This window comes from Sinocyclocheilus grahami, unplaced genomic scaffold, assembly GCF_001515645.1.
Source record: "Sinocyclocheilus grahami isolate Dianchi unplaced genomic scaffold, SAMN03320097.WGS_v1.1 scaffold215.1, whole genome shotgun sequence".
NCBI classification, from domain to species: domain Eukaryota; kingdom Metazoa; phylum Chordata; class Actinopteri; order Cypriniformes; family Cyprinidae; genus Sinocyclocheilus; species Sinocyclocheilus grahami.
In genome coordinates, this window is record NW_015505394.1 from 1,340,139 (window position 1) to 1,367,107 (window position 26,969).

A 26,969-nucleotide genomic window follows, 5' to 3' on the forward strand; every position below is an offset into this window, starting at 1 on the left:
CCAAACAAACAGTCAGGATCAGCTCTGAACAAAACAAACAGAAACGAAAAATACACATCTGCTACAGCCCGCGCATGCAGCAGTGGCTGCTGCGCATTCGTTGCAAAAGCAAAGCAGTTTGAGTTATTTATATCTACTTATTAAATGAACTAAGCTTGCGTATAATATTCTTGAACGTTTAGCGCGCATGCTTTCACGCGTTACTTTTTCGCTATCTGCTAACAGCTAATCGACCGGGGTCAGGGAGATCCTCCTTCGGTCAAATTCTCAATCGAGCCTGAGGACCCAGAGGCCTTCGAGCCGGATAACAGCAAAAGAGGAGCAGGTACGTACTCTCAAAGAATATAATGCTGATTTCATACCGTGTCTTCAAATGTCCATAAAAGTAAAAGGAAACAAAAGTGGAACAGAGAGGGAGGCGTGTGAGAGAGTAAAAAATCTAAACACCGCCTCTTTTTATTTTGCTACAGCTTAGTTCTCTTGTGTTGTCGCCAGAAAATTAAGTATACTCCAGTAATTTCTGTATAAACAGTGTTGCGGTGATGTACTGTTCAGAAAACGAATTTGCTTTATATATCTGAGGGTGTTGTGGTAAAGAACTCAAATCCAAAAGCTTACAGGTTTGAGTCCCAAAAGGGGAGTTCTAATAAAAGTGACTGCTAAATGACTTGCTTACCTGACTGTGCCAGAATGATAATATCCATGAAGTCTGATTTGGTGGGTTGATGAATGATATGTTGTTTTTATTTGTGTAGGATGTCAGACTCTGACAGTGATGAGGACCAGGACCGGCCCTTCCAACTAGCAGGGTTTCTGTTTGGAAACATCAATGAGAATGGACAGCTGGAAGATGACAGTGTGCTGGATATGGTAAGAGAGCAAATCCCTGCTCTTGACGCAGGAAATCAATGACTTGAAATGGGAATTCACCATATCTATTTTTAAATGCATGTTATTAATCTTTTTTTAATTATTATTTAAAATTTTAATCAGAATGTCATAACTCAGTCTTCCAGTGAAACCACAGATTTCTCGTCCTGAATGCGCTTAGTGGAGAAGGGCTTAAAAGGAATAATGAACTTCATATTGTATATATGCTTGTCTCTTTTTCTCTATCAGGAGTCAAAGAAGCACCTGGCTGGTCTGGGCTCTCTGGGTTTGGGTTCACTTATTACAGAGATCACAGCCAGTGAGGAGGACACAGTTGAGCAAGAGCAAGACCAGAGCAACACTGACGCAGAGGGTCTGTCTGTGTTTCTGAAATTCAAAAAACTTTACTCCATGTGAACAGATTTGTGTGTGAATGTAGGATTTGTGTGTGTGAATATAGGATGGGTAAGGAGCACAGAAGATGCAGTTGATTACTCTGATATCAGTGAAGTTGCAGAAGATGAAACCCGCAAATACAGACAGGCCATGGGCAACCTCCAGCCATCACGGAGAATAGGTACACACAGCCACAACTGGTGTCGAACACACTGATGTATATGCACAACTTCATTGCTGATGTGTGTATTTTGGTATGCAGATGAAGAGGAAGATTACGATGCTGACTGTGAGGATGTCGATGCCAAACTCATGCCGCCTCCCCCTCCCCCTAGTCAGCCAACCCCTGCCAAGAAAGAAGACACGCCCACTCAGAACAGCAATGGTAAATGAGACTTGTGATTGATGAGGAATCAGTCTGAATTTTGTGTGTGCTGTTCTTATTTCTTTTTATCATTTTTAGTGACCGATGAGGGTGATGGCATTATCCTACCTTCCATTATCGCTCCATCATCTGTGGGCGATAAGGTTGATTTCAGCAGTTCATCAGACAGCGAGAGTGAGAGTGATCGACCGTCTCAGGGTTCAGGGACAGATGGACAGGCAGGGTGTCTTACCCTCCCTCTTGCGGGCATTATGCAGAAAGATGCTGCTAAAGCCCTGCCTGGAGTCACAGAGCTGTTCCCTGAGTTCAGACCTGGAAGGGTGACTGTTACACAATATCTCTTAGAAATAATTTGCATTAAATTCTTAGTTTGCTTGCAGTGTTTCGTGGTGAGTGTTAATGTTTTGGTTTAGGTGTTGCGGTTCTTGCGGTTGTTTGGTCCTGGTAAGAACATGCCATCTGTATGGCGAAGTGCTCGCAGGAAACGAAAACGGAAGCAGAGAGAGCCACAGTCAGACATGGCTACAGGTGATAATGAATCACAGCCACTTGAGCCAGGGGCTAAGAAAAAATCAGGATGGGATTATGAGTATGCACCACCTCCACCACCGGAGCAGTGTCTGTCTGATGATGAGGTAAACCAGGCATATGCAACATTTCATGTCCACTTGGCCGCTTCATTAAATGGGCCTATGTTATGATGAGATCAGAAAGAAGACAGTCTGTTTCTATGTGTCTGTCTCTCTGCAGATCAACATGATGGCTCCAGTGGAGTCTAAGTTCCTGCAAGTATCTGGTGAAGGTGATAAGGTGTCTGAGATGAGGCCAAAGGTGGCTGAGTGGCGTTATGGTCCAGCACAGCTTTGGTATGACATGCTTGGTGTCCCAGAGGATGGCTGTGGCTTCTATTATGGGTTTAAACTCAGAGAAGACCAAGAGCAAGACAGTAATGAAACAGCGGCTAAAACTGCTAACCCTCCAGCTGCTGAACCAGTCAGTGAACAGGAACCACACCAAGAAGCACATGCTGAGGTCAGTGTAGTTTTTGGTGAATAAAACTAAATCTGTCAAAAATAGTTTTCATGACTTGAATTAAAGCTGAAATAAAATATAAATATTAGAAAGAAAACTGAAATGAAAGCTAGAAACACAGCCTTGGCATGTAGCTATTAATGAATTGTGTCTCACACATTTACTAAAAATAGCTTACTTCTGCATTGCAAAATAAGGAAGGTAGAAATGTTTTGTATACTTTTTTAAATTCACAATGAAATTAAAGGCACAGTAAGTTGTGATGGTAACAACTTACAGCTAAATTAATCTTGGGTGTGCTTCTGTCTGTGTGTATTAGCAGGAGGATGATGTGTCTCCGATGCAGGATGAGTTGTTTTTAATGGTTACCCAGCTGCAGTGGGAGGACGACATCATCTGGAATGGAGAGGACGTGAAACACAAGGGCACTAAAACTCAGCGTGCCAGTCTGGCTGGGTGGCTGCCTACTAGCATGACCCGTAACGCCAATGCTTACAACGTTCAGCAGGGTGAGAGAACATAGCCATAATGCAACAAAAAATGAAGAAGGCCACACTGACAGTGCATCACATAAAACACATATTCATAGACACACCCTGACTGGTCTGTGGAATGAATGAATACATGTTTTCCAGGTCTAAGTCGCAGTAATTCTCTGTTGGTTCCCTCAACCCCACCACCTTTGGTCAAAACTCCATCCATATCAGGCTCTAAGAGGGACAAACATAATCATGATCATCAAGGTACTGTCCTGTGTTTGTTCTGTGGTCATGTTTAAAGTTTGGCAGATGCTGTGAGGTTAATATGAATCATATCCACTCTTTGGGGCTCAGAATAGAACAAACTAAATTTGTATCTTCTTACAGTAGCTCATGAGGATGACATCCCGTGGTTCTCCATATTCCCGATTGATAACGAGGAACTTGTTTATGGACGTTGGGAAGACAACATAATCTGGGATGACCAGAGCATGGACCACCTCCCTTCTCCTCCTATTCTTACTCTTGACCCAAATGACGAAAATATCATACTCGGTATTATAATGTAACATTTTATACTTACTTCAGTTGTGTCTTTACAACAGTGGTTCTGAACCTTTTTGTCTCCAAGGCCCCCTACTGTTTACAACAATATTCATTGCCCCATGACTTCATCAGTTTTTTATGATTTGCTGGATAAAAATTTTGGATAAAGATTAAAAAATATATTTTTACTACATAAAATATATTTTTTAAATTTAATTAACTTCCAAAAATCACATTTTAAAAATTAGGCTACCTCATATATTCAGGTTTTCCAGGACCATGGGAATACTGGTTCTTCAAAGAAGAAAAAAAGCACAATTGAGGGTTAAAGTAAAATAAAAACACACAACATTGTTTCTTTTAATGCTGGTTTTGTCTTAATTTTAAATGGACAATTTTACTCACCCTTAAATTGTTCCAAAAATGAATGAGTGTCTTTCTTCTGTTGAGCACAAAAGAAGATATTTAAGAATGTTGGTAATAAAACACTTGACTGTAACCAGTGACTTCCATAGTAATTCAGAATATCTTATTTTTTGCTCTGCAGAAGAAATAAACTTATACAGGTTTGGAACAATTTGAGGGTGAGTAAATGATGATATAATTTTCATTTTTGGGTGAACTATTCCTTTAGGTCATCTTAAGGTTCCTTAGTGGGCACTGGCCCCCTGGTTGAGAACCACTGATTTAATTAAAATTAAAGGGCCATTAACAGAACCATGAGGAACCTCCCATTCCTCTTCTACACCAAAAATATGCAAGTGTACATGGAACCTATAATTTGACTTTGATCTGTGTTTACAGAGATTCCAGATGAAAAAGAGGAGAGAGCCTCTCATTCACCCTCCAAAGAAAACAAGAAAGAGTCAGCACTGAAAAAAAGTCGCATTCTGTTGGGAAAGACTGGTGTCATCAAAGATGAACCTCAACAGGTAAGAGGAAGATAAGGAAAAGATGTGGAGTAAGGAAAAGAGAGCAAGTATGTGGAAAGTGGATGATGTGTGTCATGTGTGGCTCTTGTCTAGAATATGTCCCAACCGGAGATTAAAGATCCTTGGAATCTGTCAAACGATGAGTTCTACTACCCCAAGCAGCAGGGGCTCAGGGGCACCTTTGGAGGAAACATCATCCAGGTAGGACATTCAAACTAGGGATGTGAGTGGGGACCCTGGTTCGAGTCTGATCTGGAAAATCTGGTCCCTGTGAGCCAACAGCCCTTTATATGTCCTGGGCATGTGCATAGCTCACTATGGAATGACCCTCTAAAAACGGTGTGTGCATAAAAGTGTGTCTGTCTGAATGGAACCCTTAAATGGGCAGAAACAAGAAAATGCCTGTCCATTAATAAAATTAGATTTTTAGTGCCATTTTCCAATAACACTGACTCAAATAGTACAATTGATAGATTTAATAATATAGATTTAATGAAATCGTCTTTCCTAATTTTGCTTTGCCTATTCTCTTTTTTTTTGTCAACATTTCTTTTGTCAGCACTCCATTCCTACTGTTGAGTTGAGGCAGCCCTTCTTCCCCACTCACATGGGACCTATGAAACTACGGCAGTTCCATCGACCCTCCCTTAAGAAGTACTCATTTGGAGCGCTGTCCCAGCCTGGCCCACACCCAGCCCAGCCTCTCCTCAAACACATCAAGAAGAAGGCTAAGGTAGACTGAAACAATGAATTCAGTGTGTGTTTTTGAGTGTTTGTGTGTAATATACATTGGCCTATAAAAGTTCTCACTTGTTCTTCATTTGTCTTGTTATATTTAAAAATCTCTCAGATGCGAGAACAGGAACGTCAGGCATCGGGTGGAGGGGACATGTTTTTTATGCGCACAGCTCAGGATCTGACAGGCAAAGACGGAGACCTAATTTTGGCTGAATATAGCGAGGAGTATCCTCCCCTTCTCATGCAAGTTGGCATGGCGACCAAAATCAAGAACAACTACAAAAGAGTAAGTCACAAATTCAAGCTGACCACTGGAAGATTTAATGGTGACTTGTCATATCATGCGAGGGTTGATATGAGTTGAGGCAGCCCTTCTTCCCCACTCACATGGGACCTATGAAACTACGGCAGTTCCATCGACCCTCCCTTAAGAAGTACTCATTTGGAGCGCTGTCCCAGCCTGGCCCACACCCAGCCCAGCCTCTCCTCAAACACATCAAGAAGAAGGCTAAGGTAGACTGAAACAATAAATTCAGTGTGTGTTTTTGAGTGTTTGTTTGTGTGTAATATACATTGGCCTATAAAAGTTCTCACTTGTTCTTCATTTGTCTTGTTATATTTAAAAATCTCTCAGATGCGAGAACAGGAACGTCAGGCATCGGGTGGAGGGGACATGTTTTTTATGCGCACAGCTCAGGATCTGACAGGCAAAGACGGAGACCTAATTTTGGCTGAATATAGCGAGGAGTATCCTCCCCTTCTCATGCAAGTTGGCATGGCGACCAAAATCAAGAACAACTACAAAAGAGTAAGTCACAAATTCAAGCTGACCACTGGAAGATTTAATGGTGACTTGTCATATTATGCGAGGGTTGATATAGAGCATGCATTGATGGACTTGTGACATGAACGAGGCCTTGATCTAGCATTAATCTGTATTTTCATCTCATGAGTCTCAATAATAAGTCTTGGTCTGAATCTGGGTATCCAAGTCTGGTCACTTTTGATAATGGCATTGTTAATGTTTCTGTCTATAGAAGCCAGGTAAAGACCCAGGAGCACCTGACTGTAAGTACGGAGAGACGGTTTACTGTCACACTTCACCATTCCTGGGATCACTGCACCCTGGACAGCTACTGCAGGTAACATACAAACACACTTTTGTCACAATTCTGTCACCCTGTGTCAAGTGCTTGTTTTCTTAAACACATCATGCTGAAGTCCTTATATTGTCATTCCTTATGAATTATGTTGTATGTCACAGGCCTTTGAAAATAACTTGTTCAGAGCTCCCATCTACCTACATAAGATGCCTGAGACTGATTTCCTGATTATCCGGACAAGGCAGGGCTACTTCATCCGAGAGCTTGTGGACATATTTGTTGTGGGTCAGGAGTGCCCTCTCTATGAGGTGCCAGGACCCAACTCTAAACGAGCCAACACACACATTCGAGATTTCCTCCAGGTAGCACTGGCACCCATCCCTGCCTTCCTATTTTATTCTAGTTGTGTGTTAACATGTGATAAGAAGTAATGTATGGATTTCAGGATTTTGAAAATGTAAAGGCTGATTACGTAGGAGAGTAGTAATATAAGCCGACTACTTGGTGTATTTAACATCTTCAGTTGTATGTGCAAATTACTTACAGTAGCATCGAGCCTTGTGGGACACCTATAGAAGTTTGAAATCCTGATCTTGTTTGAAAAACCTCTGGTGTTTTTTGGAGTGTATTTAAGTAATTTCTCTCTCTCTGTAGGTGTTCATCTATCGTCTGTTTTGGAAGAGTAAAGATCGTCCTCGTCGTATACGTATGGAGGACATAAAGAAAGCTTTTCCCTCTCACTCTGAGAGCAGCATCCGCAAACGCCTCAAACTCTGTGCTGACTTTAAACGCACAGGTGCACTTACACCCTCTATCATGCACACACATTCATCTTAAATCAAATCCTGAGATTAACTTTCAGTACAAGCTGAAAGTTTACCTACTGGTATTTTCATTATGAAATGTTTTAAATGTGCAAGGAATATAGAACAGGAAGTCAAACTCAGAAAAAATGAAAGATGTTTTCAGTCACTGTGTGTGTGTTTTGTCAGAAAGGAGAATTGACAGATGCAGGAAGTACGTTTCCTGGTACTGGGAAGGTAGGACAGGAACAGACAGTTCTGATAAGGAAGTGCACCAGATAACATAATTCTTCCTTATCCTTGTTTCACACACACTTGTGCCCATATTAACTGGTTGCGAGGTCCACACAGAATAACAGGAGTCCAAACATCCAAACTGTCTGTGCTGTAAATCTGTCTAAATCTTGATGATTTTTATCCACAGTTTGGATTACATTCTGTGTAAGATGTAAATGTGGTGTAAATCAGATATCATGATGGGCAAGTTTGTATTTATTACACACTCCCAATAACCATTTTATAATTTATGACCATTATTCAAGGAAGTTCATTGTAGTATCCCAGAACTCACTGCATTTTCTTTTAAAGATGCAGGTCTGCAGCATAAACACTGTGAGTGTCAAAAGCACCATGTGAGTCTGCAATTCATTTATAACAGATGCAGTTTGTGTGAAACAGGCCTTACACAGAATACCATAAAAAAGAAATGAGAAACTTTTCACACTTGGCATTTTTCAAAAAATTTTTGTCTCCAACAATAAAAAAAATCATCAAGATTTGACCATAGATATTTGTCACTCACTACTGATAAAACTAGTTAGAGAGGAAGAAATGAGTATGGAGGTCCAGTTACACTTCTCTCCTCTGTCCTGTACTGAAGCTGTTTCATGCACAATCTTTCAGGAATGGATTCTAACTGGTGGGTGCTAAAACCTGATTTTCGGCTTCCTACCGAAGAGGAGATCAGAGCGATGGTCTCTCCAGAGCAGTGTTGTGCATACTACAGTATGCTGGTGGCAGAGCAGAGACTAAAGGTTTGCACATGCAAACTTCATATCTCTATGTGCATGATTTTCTTCCAGATCCACACCAGCTAATGTACACTGTTCTATCTCCCAGGATGCTGGTTATGGTGAGAAGTCTTTTTTTGCACCTGAGGAAGAGAATGAAGAGGAATTCCAGATGAAGATTGATGATGAGGTCAGAGGTTTAATGAGTATATTTGAATACTGTATTTGTGATGGATTTAGTCAGTTTTATATGGTTTGATTATATTCATGTGGTGGTATGATCAGGTACGCACTGCCCCATGGAACACAACTCGGGCGTTCATTGCAGCCATGAAGGGGAAGTGTCTTCTGGAGGTCACAGGGGTCGCTGACCCCACTGGCTGTGGAGAAGGATTCTCATACGTTAAAGTCCCTAACAAACCTACACAGCAGAAGGTATGTGCTTTCTGACCCATTTAGCACAACTCCTGGCAATTAAATGTTTCAGATGCATGAGAATATTCCACACACCCACGTTTCAAACAATGTGTTACCTGTTTTTTCCTTAGGATGATCGAGAGCCCCAGCCAGTGAAAAAGACAGTGACAGGGACTGATGCTGATCTGAGACGTTTGTCCCTCAAAAATGCCAAACAGTTGCTCCGCAAGTTTGGAGTTCCTGAGGAAGAGGTGACACTAAACTAACAAACTAATCAAAGATACCACCTCTGAGTTAGCTAATCACTTAATAGTTGCCTGAGAATGTGCTGTGTGTGTTTTTTGTTGTTGTTGTTTTGTTTTTTTCAATATTATTAACCTTATCTCTAATGATATTAATGTTTATTGGTGGTAAAAAACCTCTATATGCTCTAATACGTATATGTATGTGTGTATTTAGATAAAGAAACTGTCCCGTTGGGAGGTGATCGACGTTGTGAGGACCATGTCTACTGAACAGGCTCGTTCAGGGGAGGGGCCTATGAGTAAATTTGCTCGCGGGTCTCGATTCTCTGTAGCAGAACATCAGGAACGTTACAAAGAGGAGTGCCAGAGGATCTTTGACCTGCAGAACAAGTGAGAACCTGAGAGAAATGAGCAGGGTTCTTGGCTTTTCATTCTGCACAGTCATGCTCAAAAAATGTTTTGCAGTAGCTCTGGTTATACCAGTTGGGTTATCAAAATGGTTACATAAAATTAATTTCGATTAATTTTACAATGCTCTTCTGTATGTGAAATGAGTCATTGTGTGTATTTTTGTGTTTTAGAGTATTGGAGTCCACAGAGGTGTTATCGACGGACACGGACAGCAGCTCAGCGGAGGACAGTGATTTTGAGGAGATGGGCAAGAACATTGAGAACATGCTGCAGAATAAGAAGACCAGCTCTCAGCTGAGCAGAGAGAGAGAAGAACAAGAGAGAAAAGAACTGCAGCGGATGCTGATGGGAGAGGACAATGAGAGAGAGAGAGGCCGCAAAGAAAGACGCAAAGGCTGTACGTGTGTGTGAAATTGAGCTTGTCAGTACTCAGTACCCAGATTGTTGTCTGTCTCTGTATCTAATAACTCAGCATCTGTTTGTGCATTGTAGCAAGTGCCCTTTCCACCAGCTCTCACAAAGATGATGATGCTTCCTCCGTCACTAGCCTGAACTCTTCAGCAACAGGGCGAAGATTGAAAATTTATCGCACCTTCCGTGATGAGGATGGCAAAGAATATGTGCGCTGTGAGACTGTACGCAAAGCATCTGTTATTGACGCTTACTTGCGGATACGTACCACTAAGGATGATGATTTCATGTAAGTGTCTATTTGTGTACTTAGTAGAGTTATTGTGATACCATAAGTTTAATAGTTGATACTAGTACTCACTAATATATAATATAGTATTAAACACAGTTTTATTTAAAAAAGTTAAAATAATAATAAAAATAACGTTTGTGTGTCTCCCTGAATGTGCCTGTAGTCGCAAGTTTGCATTGTTTGATGAGCAGCACAGGGAGGAGATGAGAAAGGAACGACGAAGAATTCAGGAGCAGCTGCGGCGCCTCAAACGAAACCAGGAGAAAGATAAATTTAAAGGTCCGCCTGAGAAAAAGTCGAAGAAGGCCAAAGAACGACCAGACCTGAAGGTACAAAATTAGAAATGCACTCCTACTCATCACTGATCCTTGTTTCACACAACTTCTGAAAGTGTCTTGCTGTGAATGAAATGAACGCATGATATTTTCCTGCATAGACCGATTCAAATGTTTTTGGTGTCCACAGCTGAAATGTGGAGCTTGTGGTGCTATTGGCCATATGAGGACCAATAAGTTCTGCCCGTTGTACTACCAAACCAATGCCCCACCCTCTAATCCGGTGGCAATGACAGAGGAGCAGGAAGAGGAGCTCGAGAAGACTGTGATCCACAATGACAATGAAGAACTTATTAAAGTAGAAGGAACCAAGATTGTGCTTGGAAAGCAACTCATTGAGAGGTAAAACAAACCTGGTAGTTGATGCATAATGCAGGGCTTAAAGTTCTCCGGCACCGTGCCGGATCTCCGGCGTGCGGCGTTTGGCTGGGAAAAAAAGTCGTCCTACATTTAAAAACACTTGATATCACGTTCGAGTTCATGAGTTCGCCTACCAATGTATGAGAGGAACACAGCTTTCACTCTCAACCAAACTAACATTACTAGCCAATCGGAAGTTTTTGCTCTTATAAACACGAGACTTTCACTTTTGAATTAGCGGCAGTTCGGCGTCAATTGCTTGAATGCAACAACAAAATACAACGTCAAACTCACTTTAGCGTATATATAAAACATATTACTTTTATTAACAGAACAAATAAAAATACACCATGCTATAGGGCAAGCTATGCCTAATATAAAATAACAAATAACTTACATAAAGTTTAATAGGTATACAAAACTGGAAACAAGTAAACATGTATAATATATAACCAAATAAATAAGAAACATAGAACGTTTATTAGCAAAATGAATGTCAAATAAAATAAATAAATGAGACAGTTTAAATAAAGAAATTAGATAAACGGCAAAAGTCAACAGGCTTTTCAAAATCAAAAATATTGCCAAACAGGCGGTTTTGCATCTAGTTTCGAAACTAAATCATCTGCCATCTTCTTGTCTGTCTCACCCCACTCTTCTTGTCAGTCAGCTCGACTCACTCTCCTCACTGGAGAAATGAAATCTGATCTGTGATGCGACTGTCGTTCGGCACGCTGCATTGAGCAGCCGCGTTCAGTTTTTAATTGTAGTGTCTGTTCTTTTACTGAACTAAATTATTTTTATTACTATAAAAAAATCAAAAAGACGGTGGGGGTCGGTGACTCGGTGGGCAAGTGTCGTAACCGGCATATTACATTATGTATTTAAAGCTGCAGTCCGTAAGTTTTGCCTCTTTGTCGCCATCTCTGTTTGAAAACCTGGAATTGGAGTTACTTGTGGAATTATCTTCCTTGCGTGGGTTGTACACTGGCAGGGCTCCAGCGCCGTTGAATCTAATGTTTTGAGGACGGAGTATGTGTGGCAGTCAGTCACTGCACCGATATATACTTAGTAATCACAGATTCTAGCCTACGTCTTGGAATATATGACCCAAATATGAATGTTCACCGTATATTGTCATCTGAACAAGTAAGTCTGCAACGTTTGTTCTGACCAACTGAGGAAAAAAGCATTACAATAAATCGTGCTACCAATGGTGATTTAATCTAACGATCGATTAGCTCATATCACTTGAAACTGTGCAAATTATTTTTATTGTTATTCTTTATTCTCAGATTATTAATGTTAACATCAGCATTGCGTGACTATGAGTATAGTGTGTATGTAGATTTCAATTTCTGTACAGTCTAATCTCTAATTGTCATACCATTCGAATTTCATACCAAGAAATTCTTTTAACACAAAAAGCAAACTATGCTCCTTTCGAACTGGTTGTCTTTAAAATACAATCATATCTGTACAAACCTGTTTAAGTTACCAGTTCTTGGACCATTTTAATGTTTTTGTTGTTGTTATTTGAACTGAACTATAGTTTTCTGTAGTAAACTGTCTTTGTATATTTCCTATTTTATATTAATTTCCTAATATTTAATTTACCGTTATTTCTTTTGAACAAAACAATTTCAGAAATTTCATGTTTTAGATTGTAGGTCATCTTGTACCCTGTCAAGGACAAAGCTAACCAGCAAAACTTGATATCAAAAGCATCCTAAATGTTACAAGTGCTTGCACCATATTGTAGTGAGTAACCTTTCTTGGTATTGCTGTTTCAAATATCCCACCATAATCTGTAGTCTGAGTTTGTCAAGGGCTAATGGCAATGGCAGATACGTTACTAATTAGTTTCAAGGAAAATTATTTTCTTTTTTTGTTTGCCAAATAACCCTGTGTATGTGTCCGCCCCCACAAGCCCCGGAAAAAAGTTCAGGCTCAGGATTTTATTAATTTTTTTGCTTTAACCCCTGATAATGTGTTTGTAAACTTTCAAAAAAAATTTTTAATCAATGCCAGAATATGAACAAGAGGTTCAAAATATATAGTTTACTTTAAAGTGTATGTGCCATTTATAACATGTTTCTCTTAACCATCTTTGACCTTCACTAGCTTTTAATATAGGCCCATGGTCAGTGTTAAAGTTAACTAAAACTATTAAAAACTATTATTTTTTCAATTGAAATAAAGCCAAAAAAGATATAAACAATAAATTAAAACCGTAAACTTAGAAAACAAAGATTAGAATTGTTGCCCAGGCAAAACTAAACTAAAATACAACTGAAACTGAAATACAGATTAAAGGTATATATTTGTATAACTAATAAAATATATAACTAATAAAAATGACAAAAGCACTGTGGCTGTAAATAACTAAAATTAAAACTGTAAATGTAAATGTAAATATAAAAGCTAATTCAAAATATTAATAAATGCTACAATTGTATGTACTGTAAATAATACTAAAATAATACTTGTGGTGTGACAAATTAATTTCAAATACATCATGCTTTATTTATAATAACGTATAAATTAACTATATGTAACTACCAAAACACTGTTTAAAATGGTTGTAGGTAATGTAATGCATGGCATGTCACATTGTAAGTCACCTTGCCAAAAGTTTTGTCAACTGTTTAAAATAATTTTTGTGCTCATTTGCTCAAATGTTTTAGAATTTGTAGTATTGTTATGAATATTAATCCAACATTAATATGTTTCTAGTGCTTTTTTGTTTGCCAAATAACCCTGTGTATGTGTCCGCCCCCACAAGCCCCGGAAAAAAGTTCAGGCTCAGGATTTTATTAATTTTTTTGCTTTAACCCCTGATAATGTGTTTGTAAACTTTCAAAAAAAATTTTTAATCAATGCCAGAATATGAACAAGAGGTTCAAAATATATAGTTTACTTTAAAGTGTATGTGCCATTTATAACATGTTTCTCTTAACCATCTTTGACCTTCACTAGCTTTTAATATAGGCCCATGGTCAGTGTTAAAGTTAACTAAAACTATTAAAAACTATTATTTTTTCAATTGAAATAAAGCCGAAAAAAGATATAAACCGTAAACTTAGAAAACAAAGATTAGAGTTGTTGCCCAGGCAAAACTAAACTAAAATACAACTGAAACTGAAATACAGATTAAAGGTATATATTTGTATAACTGATAAAATATATAACTAATAAAAATGACAAAAGCACTGTGGCTGTAAATAACTAAAATTAAAACTGTAAATGTAAATATAAAAGCTAATTCAAAATATTAATAAATGCTACAATTGTATGTACTGTAAATAATACTAAAATAATACTTGTGGTGTGACAAATTAATTTCAAATACATCATGCTTTATTTATAATAATGTATAAATTAACTATATGTAACTACCAAAACACTGTTTAAAATGGTTGTAGGTAATGTAATGCATGGCATGTCACATTGTAAGTCACCTTGCCAAAAGTTTTGTCAACAGTTTAAAATAATTTGTGTGCTCATTTGCTCAAATGTTTTAGGATTTGTAGTATTGTTATGAATATTAATCCAACATTAATATGTTTCTGTGTGTGTGTGTGAGTGAGTGAGTGAGTGAGCTCTTTGCTGTTTTCATGTGCTTTGTTTGACTTGAGCTTGAGAGGTTTAATGTGTATTTGTCTGTTAGTATGACGAACACCTGACTCAACTGGAAAAGGACATCTCTACTGCTAAAGAAGCTGCTCTGGATGCTGCAGACCTTGAGAGCTTAGACCTCTTGACCCCTGGACCGTACACGCCGCAGGTACACACACAGATCACACTGAGGGCATGATCTCAGGTGTCTCAAGTGTATTTTGTAGCAGGTGAAATGAAGCATGTCAGCATTCTGCCAGAAATAGAACAGAAGGCTTGTATTTCTCTCTCTCTTGTGCATAATCCAAACGTTCTGTACTGCACAGCTGTTTGATTCACATTTCCTCACTGTTCCTGCCTTTTCCTCCTCCCTTTATGGCAACCTATTTGTCTTTCTGTGTCTAAGGCTTTTTCTTTTTTTATGATCTTTTCTATCCTTTTGTTTGTCTATGCTTCCCTTTCTTTCTTTCAGCCTGATATGTGTGAGAACAGTGTGTCTGTGAGCTTACAGGGAGATTCTAGTCTGTTAGCTGAGGCTACGCTAATCCCTCCCACCCCTGAGAAAAGAGGGGGGCAGGTATTCCTCTCTCCCTCTCTGCATTCATCCATTCCTCTGTCCATCCATTTTATCATTCATTTTATTGGCTGACTTGCTTTACCCCTTTAGATATGTCCTCCCACCCCACCATCCATCCATGGGGTTACCCACCCCTGTACTGTGATGGTTTCTGTGTGCTGCTTGATTAATCCATCTCCATCCATTATTAAAGGATGTTTAGGATGCATTGTATAACTGGTCTTTATTGAGCTAAATTCAGAATCTGTCAAGTTTCCTTCAAATTGAGTCTCTTACCAGCCGAGAACAAAACAATATAGTGACATTTGAAAGGAATGTAGCAGAAATGCTTCTTTCAGGGACCAGTCTGTTGTGGTTTCAGTGTCTCAACCATTAACTCTTCTTTTGTTTTAAGAATGCTTTAAAGGAACACTCCACTATTTTTGAAAATAGGCTCATTTTCCAACTCCCCTAGAGTTAAACAGTTGAGTTTTACCATTTTCGAATCCATTCAGCCGATCTCCGGGTCTGGCGGTAGCACTTTTAGCTGTAGCTTAGCATAGATCATTGAATCTGATTAGACCGTTAGCAACTCGCTCAAAAATGACCAAAGAGTTTCTATATTTTTCCTATTTAAAACTTGACTCTTCTGTAGTTACATTGTGTACTAAGACTGACAGAAAATGAAAAGTTGCGTTTTTCTAGGCTGATAGGCTAGGAACTATACTCTCATTCAGGCGTAATAATCAAGGAACTTTTCTGCCGTACTATGGGTGCAGCAGGCGCAATGATAGAATCGCAACTTTTCATTTTCCGTCGGTCTTAGTACACGATGTAACTACAGAAGAGTCAAGTTTTAAATAGGAAAAATATAGAAACTCTTTGGTCATTTTTGAGCGAGTTGCTAACGGTCTAATCAGATTCAATGATCTATGCTAAGCTACAGCTAAAAGTGCTACCGCCAGACCCGGAGATCGGCTGAATGGATTCGAAAATGGTAAAACTCAACTGTTTAACTCTAGGGGAGTTGGAAAATGAGCCTATTTTCAAAAATAGTGGAGTGTTCCTTTAAGGTTGTAATGTGCAAAAAAATTATATTCAGAGCCCTAAACTGGAAAAAAAAATCCTTCCATCCCTGCATTTGTCCATCCTCTACTGCATGCATTTTCTGATTGATCCTCTCCTTCTGTGTGCCACTGCACTTTTCTTAACTTTGTTTTTGTGTGTTCGTTCCTAAGGGTCGTCATGGCAGAGGCCGAATGGGCGAGGATGAGTCTGATGTGGACATTGAAGGATTTGAGGAAGATGATGATGGCAAACCTAAAACACCTGCTCCAGTAATTATCTTGTGAAAACAAAAACAAAAATTAATCCAGGGGTCTTTAACCTCAGTCCCCTTTTTCCCCTTATTGTTTGATTTAATGAACTAATTATTGTGAACAAAATGAAAATATGCATCAAGCAATTATACAGTATTAACTCAAAGCATAAGTTAAAAGCCTATGGCTTAGCTGAATGTTTCAGTGTCAGAGATTTGAGTGTTGTATGTACTTCTAGGCTGAAGAGGGTGATCTGGATGATGAAGACGAGGAGGATGATGAAGACGAGCTCCTCATGCGGCCACAGAGGCGTATGCATAGGGATGAGGAGGAGGAGGATGATGAATGTTCCAGCCGGCCAGCACAGGCCAGTGTGCTCTACCAGGATCTGCTGATGTCAGATGCAGAAGACGACGCCAGTGAGGAGGAAGGCGATAATCCATTCTCCTGTGAGTCTGTGTGTACTCGTGTATATACGAGTATTTGTGGGATATTATAGCTGTATGTGTAATATTGACTCTACTCTCCATTGAAGCTATCCAACTGTCAGAGAGTGGCAGTGACAGTGATGCTGAACTGGGGCATCAGGAGAGCACCCGGATTGGACTAGAGCAGGAAGAGAGTATGATGTCTTACGAGGGGGAGGGACCTGATGGGGTAATGCACATGGAGGACAGCAATGTCAGGTCAGAATACATCCAAAAAAGCATGTTCTTGTTTGAGTAAAGCTGATGTAATTTCAAATAAAGTCATGGTTTTGTATCACTGTTATAGATATGCTACTGTTCTTCAGTAACTGCAGGATTCTAGAGTCGTTAGCCCACTACATGAGTTAATATTAATAATGTTTGTCTTGTACTTCGATAAGTGTTTTAGTGTTAATTTTACATGATTTACAGTACTTCCTGATACGTAGTCCTGTGCTATTTTATGGGGCATCTTGGTAATGCCCTCGGTCAGCTATTTTCTAGTCACGATCCATACTGTTCTCCTTGACGTGAATTGATAAAAGATTAATTAATTTATGTTTCTAAAGCATGTCATAGCAACAATAAAATCTCACAAATTGTAAATCAGGCCAATGCTTCTAAAACCAGCCCTGGTTTGAATTACTGTTGTAAAGACCGGCCAAGTACCATTGCCAGTAAGGCAATGTGGCTCTTTTATTTAATTAAATGCCATGTCTTCTCATAAAATCTCTGTATACACTCTTTCACTTATACTTCCTGTGTGCTATAGCTACGGCAGCTATGATGATGGAGACAGTCAGATGCACAGGCATGTGTCCAGCCCCAGGACAGGAGAACGAGATGGAGAGGAGGGGTACGGGATAAGTGAAGAGGAAGAAGAGGAGGAGGAGGATGAGAGGAGAAGAGGTCCTAGTGTTCTCACACAGGCACAGCTCAGTGATGATGAGGAGGACAGTGAAGAATTCAGATCCGTTGGCGGAGACAGTGACATGGATTCTGACAACTAACACATGCTGATTCCTCTTCTGTCATATGTTCTGTGTGTAAATGTCCTGGTGGTTATCATGGTGTTGCACATAACTGTATATTTCGTCCTGCTCTTATGGTTGTGTTTTACATATTATTTTTATGGGATGTATTGATCCTGTTTGAGGGACTCGGAAAACGTTTGTGATAATGAATGTGAGAAATACATTTTTACGAATCTAAATTTAACACATTGTGATTTTTTTCCGACTCTCCTGCTAGTCCTGATCTTGCTCCTTTTTTAACTATAATCCATTTTTCTAAAATTCATTTTAAAAACACTTTAAACTCAAACGTTGGTAGTTCATATTGGCACTTGACATTGGCCGTTTTTAGCAGTTTCAAGTAAATTGTGAAAACTGTCCAGTGATGTGGCTGTTGTCGTCATGAAATATACAATACAGAAATGCATCAATTTATATTAAATACAAATAGAAATATTAAATATACTGACATTATCTAATTGGCTCTTGAGATGGGATGAGGGACATTTTACTTTGTACTATTAATTAGATTTAATGTTTGTGTTGAACCTCTTCTATGTTCATCAGTCCTGCGGTGTGACTACCTGATTTACACTATTGTTCAAGTTTGTGGTTGGTAAGATTTTGTAATCTTTGTTTTAAGGAAATCTCTTATGTTCACCATAAGAGATCAAAAGTACTTTATCAAACCGTATCTAAAATACAGTAAAAACTAATACATGAAATTTTCTACTTGGATATATTTTTAAATGTAATTCTAATATGCTGATTTGGTGATCAGGAATCATTTCTAATTATTTTTAAAGGCTCAGCAGAGCTCCTGAGAAAGGAGCTGTAAAAATATATTGAGATGGTATTTGGTACTTTATACTGCAAATATATATTCTTAAGGACATCAAAACCTAAAATAAAACTCCAGAAAGGTGTAAAATATGGGACCTTTAAGTCATTGTTACATCTAACAAGTAATTAATTCTGTCTCTGTGCATGTGTGCAGTGAAGGAAAGACGACACCCAAGACAGCCTCTAAAGAACAGCACTTGTTCCCTGGAATTGCTTTTGCTTCTGATATTAATGTGAGTCAACGTAATGTGTGTGTCTTGATGGTAAACTAGTTAATGATTCATAGCAGCAGCACAGGGCTGCCATAATCTTAACCAGAAACATGGCTCTATCTGGAAATACCTTTGGAACTCATAAAAATACAGCACAACAAATAATAAACCGAGCATAAGACATTTTTAAGCCTGACAGGTATCGATGTTAGCTTCTTGAGTGATCTGCTAACTATTAAAATGCACATGTTCATGTGATCTTTCTTTTTTTTCTGCCTTTTGTCTTGCTTTCAAAGGGTCGGCCTCCCCCTAACATGAGACCTGTACAACAAGATCATGTTCCCATGACAGCCATGCCCAACCGCCCATATAGGTGATATTTATTTATTCATTTAGTGGAATGATAACATCCAAATTACGCTTCATCTACTCATTTAAAAAATTTAAAACAAATACAAAAAAATATATATATATTATTATTATTTTTCAACTAACATTTGAAACTATCATTTGAAAAATGTATTTAACATTTTATTCCTATAAACGTTCTTCTGGCTGGCTGTTGACAGTATTGCCTAATTTTATGGAGTGAGAGATTTCCAAAAAGAGATATCCAAAATCCCCTCTGTAAAAACCTGGGACTCACACTAGCACTTTTGGTGCGCACCCGGGTTCGTTAGGATGATGTTGAACGCTGTTTTCTGAACTCAGGTGCGCACTTGCGAACCGTACCAGAGTCCGAGTTGGTCGATTTGGTCAGTCGCACTTTAAACACATTTTAGTTTTGCTATAGTAAATCTACAAATTCACACTCTGATTACATAGAGCAGCGGAAGCAACTATACGGCTGTGCTTCTATTTTGCCACACTAAACTTGGCAATAAACAAGTTGAAAATAATGCACAATAAACATGTCAAAACGATCAAGGAGTGAATTACTCATCCACAGACATTTGTGGGCTTGATTCAAGTTAACGCACGATGGCAGGCGCACACTTTCTATTTAGTCTTACTGAAAATAGATGACAAACAGTTTATATTCTTAAATCTATTTTTAGGTTGTGTTCTGTGTAAATTAATTAACATTTGGATGTAAATGGTCTGCATAAAAATAGAACACTGAGCCGCTAAAACGGCAGCATCCTGCCCATCACCTTTATCTGATTGTCCGGGTCCGGAGTTTTTCTCCAGATCTCTCTGCAGTTCCTGTACGTGATTAAAATGCTAGTGTGAACGCAGTTTAGGGATGTTGTTACCTCGACAAAATGATCTTGTCATTTTATCACGTTCCCACAAATTAATATCTCGTGGCCACGACCAAACTAAGTGAACCGTATGTCCCCTCCCGGGTCACCGTATTGTCTCTTTATGCACATACATTTTTGTGGTATTTAGATGACCACAGTCATCTTTTTTTTCTTTTCTTTTCTTTTTTTTTTTTTTTGGTTAATGATGATTATATTTATGTGAATATAATTTTGACTGCTGCTGATTGTTTTTTTTTTCAAAACAGTTTAAACTTTTTTTTTTTTTATTATTAAAATGTCTGAATGTCTTTTATTTGCTTTGTCTTTGTATTTGCAGCATATCTAGTGGGATGCGTGATCCTCAAATGGGAGGTCCTGCTCGGCCCTATAAGTATATAGTTAATGTTAAATTATTGAAAAGCCTAGATAAGATTAGTTATATTTTGAATCAACGTGGTTAGCTGTCTCTAAAATATATTTAGATATCACTACAGCTAGTCATAATGTTATCTGTATATATATATATATATATATATATATATATATATATATATATATATATATACATAACAGGCCTACTATAATTATGGTGAAATTTATCCTGAATGTGTTTGAACCACCAATCTCTTTGTATTAGAGATCAGTGCAGTTGTTGGATTTTAGTTTTGTTTATAAAATTTATTTGCTATATCCTAATGCATTTTTTAAATATTTAACTCTCTGCATCACTCTTCAGTCCATCCAGTGGTGTGCATTCATCTGTTGACAGCATGACTGATGGACGACCCCGTGAGCCAAACAGGTATGTGGGCAGTATATATGATATTGGTAGATACATTAAACAATGCATTTCAATGTGTTTTTAAGTGTTAACTAAATTCTTCATTGCTCTCCATTGACAAAACGCTAACTATCAGATAATCTGGTAACATTTAGCATATGATTAATTAGCATGTATAAGTGTGGCTGAAGAGTGTTATTGAACTGAATTGTATCAAAACTGAACTGACTAGGGCTGAATTATTGCTGCCATCTGTAGAACTGCTTAATTTGTTTCAGAAATGATGAAATGTGTTATTGTTGACACTATCGTAATTTTATAGAATTTGACTTTTCTACATAATGAGTTTCCATAATTGATTCTGCTGTTTTCCTGTTTAATACTGTGGAGCTGCTTTGAAGCAATCTGTATTATATAGAGCCCTTTAGAAATAAAGATGATTTGACTGAAAAATTAAAATGTTTGTTGGATCTGACGAATCTGTCTCTTAAAATGTCACTTTGATTGTCTCCACAGCATGTACACTGGCATGCGTGACCCTATGGGAGGTCCTGTGCAGCCTTACAGGTAGTTCATAATTCTACATAAAATGATTAACTCACTCAGCTTAGCTTCCGTCTCCTTACGCTGCTTAAACCTGGAAACAACTTACAGAGTAAATATGCAACACGTGAACGTTACACAAACATTATCACAACTGATGGAAAAGACAAACATTTTATAAATATTACATATACAGTACACTGTCGTTCAAAAGTTTAGTGTTAGTAAGATTTTAAAATAATAATGTTTTTATTCAGCAAGGACAGATTAAACTGATCAAAAACGATATTCATAATGTTACCAAAAATGGTCAATTTCAAATAAATGCTGTTCTTCTGAACTTTCTATTCATCACAGAATCCTGAAAAGAGTGTCATGGTTTTCACAAAAAATATAAGCAGCACAACGGTTTTTAACATAATTAATAAACAGAAATGTTTCTTGAGCACCAAATCAGCATATATTAAAATAAAATATATTGTATATAAAATATATATTAAAACAGAAAACTGTTATTTGAAATTGTAATATATTTCCCAACATATCACTGTTTTTACTGTATTTTACCCAGTGTAAATATAAAATAATTAAAAAATATATTTCATAAAGAAGTCATTGGTGTTCCCTTGGACACTGGATGATGGATACATACATGCATGTTAAAAAATATTCAATAGCCCCTTCATACAGTAATACCAGTAAATTGCCTGAACGACTTTACCGGTAAATACAAAAATGTGCTGCTCACACAGGAAAGAACATTCCGTCTTTTTACCGGTAAAGCATCATTCACACATCGATTTCAAAATACCGGTAAATTCTGTGACAACATTAACTGGAAATGACCTCTAAATGTGCCTCATGGTGTTGTGTTTGTAAACATGGAGGGGTATACATAGTGTTTTTGTTGATGTTTTCATTTTTGTGTCAAACTTTCACATTCATGCAGCTGCTTTTGGCTCAGAGACATCGTATTAGACGACTTTAGACATTTCTTTGACTTCCGTAAACAGCGTGTAGTTATTGCGTCATCTGCGTCAGAATGTTATGATTGGCCCAGAGTAGACGTCTTACGTCCGCACGTTCTGAACTTGTACATGCTCATACCGGTTATCTAGTGCTGCGTTCACACAAAGCACATTACTGGTAATGTTACAACTTCTAATACTGCTGCTCATACCAATCATCCACTGTCATGGTAGGAAGACTGGGATACCCTGCACCAAACACTCTGCAATACATTCAGAAAATAAAAGATCACACATAAACAAATACTGCAGCACTGAACATCACAGACACGCTTCAAATGCACACATACTTGGCCTGCACAGCATCCTTAGTCAGGATAAAAGGCTTCATAGGCGGTCTTCTAGGTGGAGATGGCTGGGGCGCGCTCTACAGAAACAAACAATTATTAATGGCTAATCTTTAGAAATATATATATATTTGCAGCAAATCAGAGGTAGATGTAAGAGTGGTAGGTATGCAACCACATCATTCACACAAAAAACACACGGATGTAATTCATGTGGCAATCAAATACCTGCTTGAAAAGCTCCATCCGTTTCAGAATCTCCATCTCCTGGTTGATAGAGTCGATCTCCTCAATTGCTAGTGTGACCCACCTGCGTACATGCAGCAGGTAAAAATCTCTCACCACCTCTTCATCGGCTGAGCCAGATTCAACCAGGCCCCTGATCTCACTCAGCTTGGCTTCTGTCTCCTTACGCTGCTTAAACCTGGAAACAACTTACAGAGTAAATATGCCACACATGAACGTTACACAAACATTAGCACAACTGATGGAAAAGACACCAACCTTGTACAAATATTAACATATACACTTTAATTCAAATGTGATTTTAAAATAATGTTTTTATTCAGCAAGGACAGTTTAAACTGATCAAAAATAACATTTATAATGTGACAAAACAGTTCAAATAAACACTGTTCTTTTGAACTTTCTATTCATCAGAGAACCCTGAACAAAAAAAATGTATCCGTTTCCACCAAAATATAAACAGCACAACATTATTAATACTAAGAAATGTTTCTGGAGCACCAAATCAGCATATATTACAATAAAAAATATTCTATATGAAACTATATTATTAAAACAGAAAACAGTTTCACAATCATCAGTTTTTACTGTATTTTTTTTATCAAATAAATGCAGCATTGGTGAGCATAAGACACTTAATTTAAAAACATCTTTAAATATCTTACCCCAGTGTATATATATAAAATAATTGCATGTAAACAAATATTCAGTGCCAACCCACCTCTCTATTTTGGCTTGTCTTTGTGTTGCCATGGCGATGAGGTCTGGCTGTGGCATTGGCATGGGAACTGATGGATTCGTCTGCTCCTCAGTAGGAGTATCTGCTGTGTTCTCACTGGTTTTGGGCAGCTGAAAACTACACACGTCATAGTTCTTGCATCTCTGGAGGAAGTCCATGAAGTAGACACGGGCCGCCTGCACATGCTCCAGCCGCTTGGTGGGGTTCACCTGTTTCATGGTGAGCGCTCCCAGAAGAGCCGGCAACAACAGGTACTTCAGGTCGGCTGTGGAGATTTCCTCCAATGCCTCATTACGACTACAGAAAAAATAAGGAAATTAAAAAGGACTCCAGTAAGTTTTATTTAGCTGTTGTTTTGTAATGGTAATTGTAATGATTTTTTTTTTATTTGCAGAATTTGCTTCTCATGTTTAAATACATACCTGAACAGTTTGTATAATATTAATGTTAGTTTAATTGTCAGTTTGTTAATTTAATAGCACAAGGGAAAATACACACAAAATACATTATAGTTGCTGAAAGAAGTGCAGTGAAGGCCTACACAGCTGAGTCATACTCTAAATAACTGTAAGAACTTGGTAACAATACACTTTTGTAGATAAAAAAGGCCTTTACTGTACATTACTGTAGTGTAAAAGTGTAATATACACATCTTAAACATTTACTGTTTTAATTGGCAACAGATGACTAGACAAAATATCAAGTTCTCATGATCAGCGCGTCGCTCGCGCGCAGTCCTTTGACAGATATGTTGATTATAACAGGAGCGGTTTAATATGTCGCCTCGTGAGCAGTTGTTGTGTTGTGTTTAGTCTGAGTGTGTGTGTGTGTGTGTGTGTGTGTGTGTGTGTGTGTGTGTGTGTGTGTGTGTGTGTGTGTTCCTCAAACCTGAACAGGTCGAGCTGATTGACCATCATCGTCGCCTCCTCCAGCTGCATGATTCCGCGCTTCACTTTCACCTGCACTGCATTGGAGCTGCTCGGCTCGTTTGTGGTGTCCACCTCTTCGTACAGCTTCCAGCTCCGGTCCAGTAAATCCGACAGTTTCGGAGCCTCTGAACCGCTGGGGTTTTGTGTAGTGTTAGTGTCTTCAGCGGCCGCCATTTCTCAAAGCTGATTTAAGATCCAGCTCGGATTCCGTTTGTTCCGGTTCTTAGCTTCCGGTCGGTTCTCTGTGTTGCAGTTCTGACGTCTCACTGTAGATGTCAATAGAGATCATTGCACCAGTGCCCTTTACTACATTTCTGTAGCTTTAATGTCGCACTAAAGGTTTATTCAATCTTTTAAGAAAACAAACAGGCGTTATCATCATCATTGAAACAGAAGTAAACAAAGAAACAAATAAATACTTAAAATAATACATACCGACATATATAAAAGTAAAATAGAATATAAATTAAAATATAATTAAACTTAATCAATATATTATGCAAGTAATTTAGAGCGTTTTAAAGCATTCATTTTTAGCTGCTTTAAGGATTAAAATAAAACAAATGTAAATCATTTTTAAATGCCACAAAACTTAGAGTAACAAATATATATTTGTGTAAATAAACCTAAAATCAAAATATTTGTGCACAAAAAAATCAATCTCTTCGTTTTGCCTAAAAACACAACTTAACAATGTGATATCTTTGTAACTAATTCCTACTCAAAGATTGTGTCCCAAAGGTTAACAAAATCACAATGGCAGAAAAGATGCTCTCAAGTTTGTTTGTTTTTTTGACTAAATGTACAAACATTACTATCTTAATTAAAAATGACTCCTAAAAATTCACTACAAATGAATTATCACTATAATGGTTTTGAAGTAAACTTCCTTCATTTTAAGTAACGAAGGAAATTAGTAATATGTAATACTTTTAAAAACCTTTTAAAATAAAACATTTATTTTAACAGGAAAACATTCTTTTGTGATTTTGAAAAAAAAGGAAAAGCTTTGTCATTACTTTTACCATATAAGAAATTCAATTGTAGATGAACATTAAAAAAAAAAAGTTCAACAATTTCCCTCATCTGAAGGTTAAATTGCCATTAAACACTTACATTTGAACTGTTCTAAGCTGTTGCATCTCTAAGCGTGTACTTGAGTGTACCAGTGTACATACTATCCTGCTCTTATTATAGCATTCACAAATGTAAAGCATGTATATATTTACAAATATTTTAAATACCAGGACAGAGTATGCTTAATGGCCAATGCTTTTTTCTTTATTTTTTTAAGAATTATGCTTAAAACAAGAAATAATAATTTGGGAATTGCCCTAATGTCTTAAACAAAAATAAAGTGATACTTTCAAAATTAGCCTTTTTTACAGTGCAAAACTACTTTCCCACCTTGAATTTCTGTCTCTTGCCCTACCCTGGACAATATTGTCATGGTATGAGTTCCCACACCATGCGTATATATTTTTGCCTTTGTTATTATTTCTAACTTACCAGAAGGCTAACTTTACACAGTGATAATATTCAGAGAAAACGTTCTTCTCAGTTTGCACATAAAACTGATTTTCATGCAAAACTCCTGCTCTTTTTCTGTCAGCATGACCATTCTGAACCATATCTTTAAAAATCCAAAGTAGGAATAGCAAGAACCTTAAAAAAAAAAAACAGATCTCCCACAGGTCTACTCAGTTTTCATTTTAAAAAGCTTTACACCCAGTATAAACAAAGATCTGTGACAGCATTAGCATTCAGAAACCACTCGTCTCAGTGGTCTCGGTCACTTCATGCGTTACTGTGTGCTGGATTATTTGTTTGCGTGAGTGTATGAAGGCAGCTTCATACACGTTTGGCTGCTATTAATGATTTTGCCTGCAGTAAATGAGTCTGGGATTGTTTAACCGAATCATTCATTCTGTGTAGGACAAATAAACTTCATGAAGTAACATAGTCCAGGGCTGCTTTAACACCAAAGACTGAGCCTTTGTTAGGACAAAGCGGAAACTCAACTCATTTTCCCATGGTGTTGTATCACTGAACCTCTGGCATGATCAGCTGTTGAGAAACCATGACACATTAGAGCTGTGATAGATGAGAACTCTCTCTAGGCTAAAGCAAACGTGTTTATTCAGTTCACTGATCCGGATCCAGTCTTTTCTTAATCTGATGTTTAACCACACATTCAAGTTTCTGTCTGCAGCTAAAGGCCGTTGAGCAGGTGTGAGATCATGTCTATTCTCTTATTAAAGATACTATTTTTTAATCAGTTTTAATGGGCTCTGAGGTTATTTTGTCTTTCTGGCCATGAAAGGAAAATTCCCCTCATAGTAGAGGACTAACCCTAACCCAGTCATGACCTTAAAC

The 26,969-nt window shown here is 37.9% G+C and overlaps 2 protein-coding genes and 1 long non-coding RNA gene across 3 annotated transcripts; 2 read left to right on the forward strand and 1 right to left on the reverse strand.

Annotated features, from left to right (window-relative positions):
• Nucleotides 1-33: 33 nt before the first annotated feature.
• LOC107596195 (transcription initiation factor TFIID subunit 1-like) lies at nucleotides 34-17,952 on the forward strand. Its single transcript, XM_016286875.1, has 33 exons — nucleotides 34-325; nucleotides 756-870; nucleotides 1,120-1,243; nucleotides 1,331-1,447; nucleotides 1,529-1,651; nucleotides 1,730-1,971; nucleotides 2,065-2,286; nucleotides 2,402-2,683; nucleotides 3,006-3,192; nucleotides 3,319-3,426; nucleotides 3,550-3,717; nucleotides 4,513-4,640; nucleotides 4,734-4,841; nucleotides 5,200-5,373; nucleotides 5,491-5,664; nucleotides 6,416-6,520; nucleotides 6,643-6,843; nucleotides 7,136-7,277; nucleotides 8,188-8,318; nucleotides 8,404-8,484; nucleotides 8,580-8,729; nucleotides 8,843-8,962; nucleotides 9,171-9,346; nucleotides 9,538-9,764; nucleotides 9,860-10,067; nucleotides 10,234-10,399; nucleotides 10,536-10,747; nucleotides 13,757-13,763; nucleotides 14,436-14,552; nucleotides 16,178-16,276; nucleotides 16,497-16,707; nucleotides 16,794-16,944; nucleotides 17,498-17,952. The coding sequence occupies exons 2-33, from the start codon at nucleotides 757-759 to the stop codon at nucleotides 17,733-17,735; spliced, it is 5,013 nt and encodes a 1,670-aa protein (XP_016142361.1). The 5' UTR covers nucleotides 34-325; nucleotide 756; the 3' UTR covers nucleotides 17,736-17,952.
• A 782-nt stretch (nucleotides 17,953-18,734) lies between these two features.
• Nucleotides 18,735-21,388, forward strand: LOC107596157 (uncharacterized). The gene is made up of 5 exons (XR_001610335.1): nucleotides 18,735-18,814; nucleotides 19,090-19,166; nucleotides 20,378-20,431; nucleotides 20,777-20,842; nucleotides 21,338-21,388. It is a non-coding gene; the product is annotated as an uncharacterized lncRNA (long non-coding RNA).
• Nucleotides 21,389-22,525: 1,137 nt separating this feature from the next.
• LOC107596196 (immunoglobulin-binding protein 1-like) lies at nucleotides 22,526-24,853 on the reverse strand. Its single transcript, XM_016286876.1, has 5 exons — nucleotides 24,553-24,853; nucleotides 23,647-23,961; nucleotides 22,908-23,103; nucleotides 22,683-22,759; nucleotides 22,526-22,595 (listed from the first exon to the last, which is right to left on the reverse strand). The coding sequence occupies exons 1-5, from the start codon at nucleotides 24,765-24,767 to the stop codon at nucleotides 22,526-22,528; spliced, it is 873 nt and encodes a 290-aa protein (XP_016142362.1). The 5' UTR covers nucleotides 24,768-24,853.
• Between the last annotated feature and the right edge of the window lie 2,116 nt (nucleotides 24,854-26,969).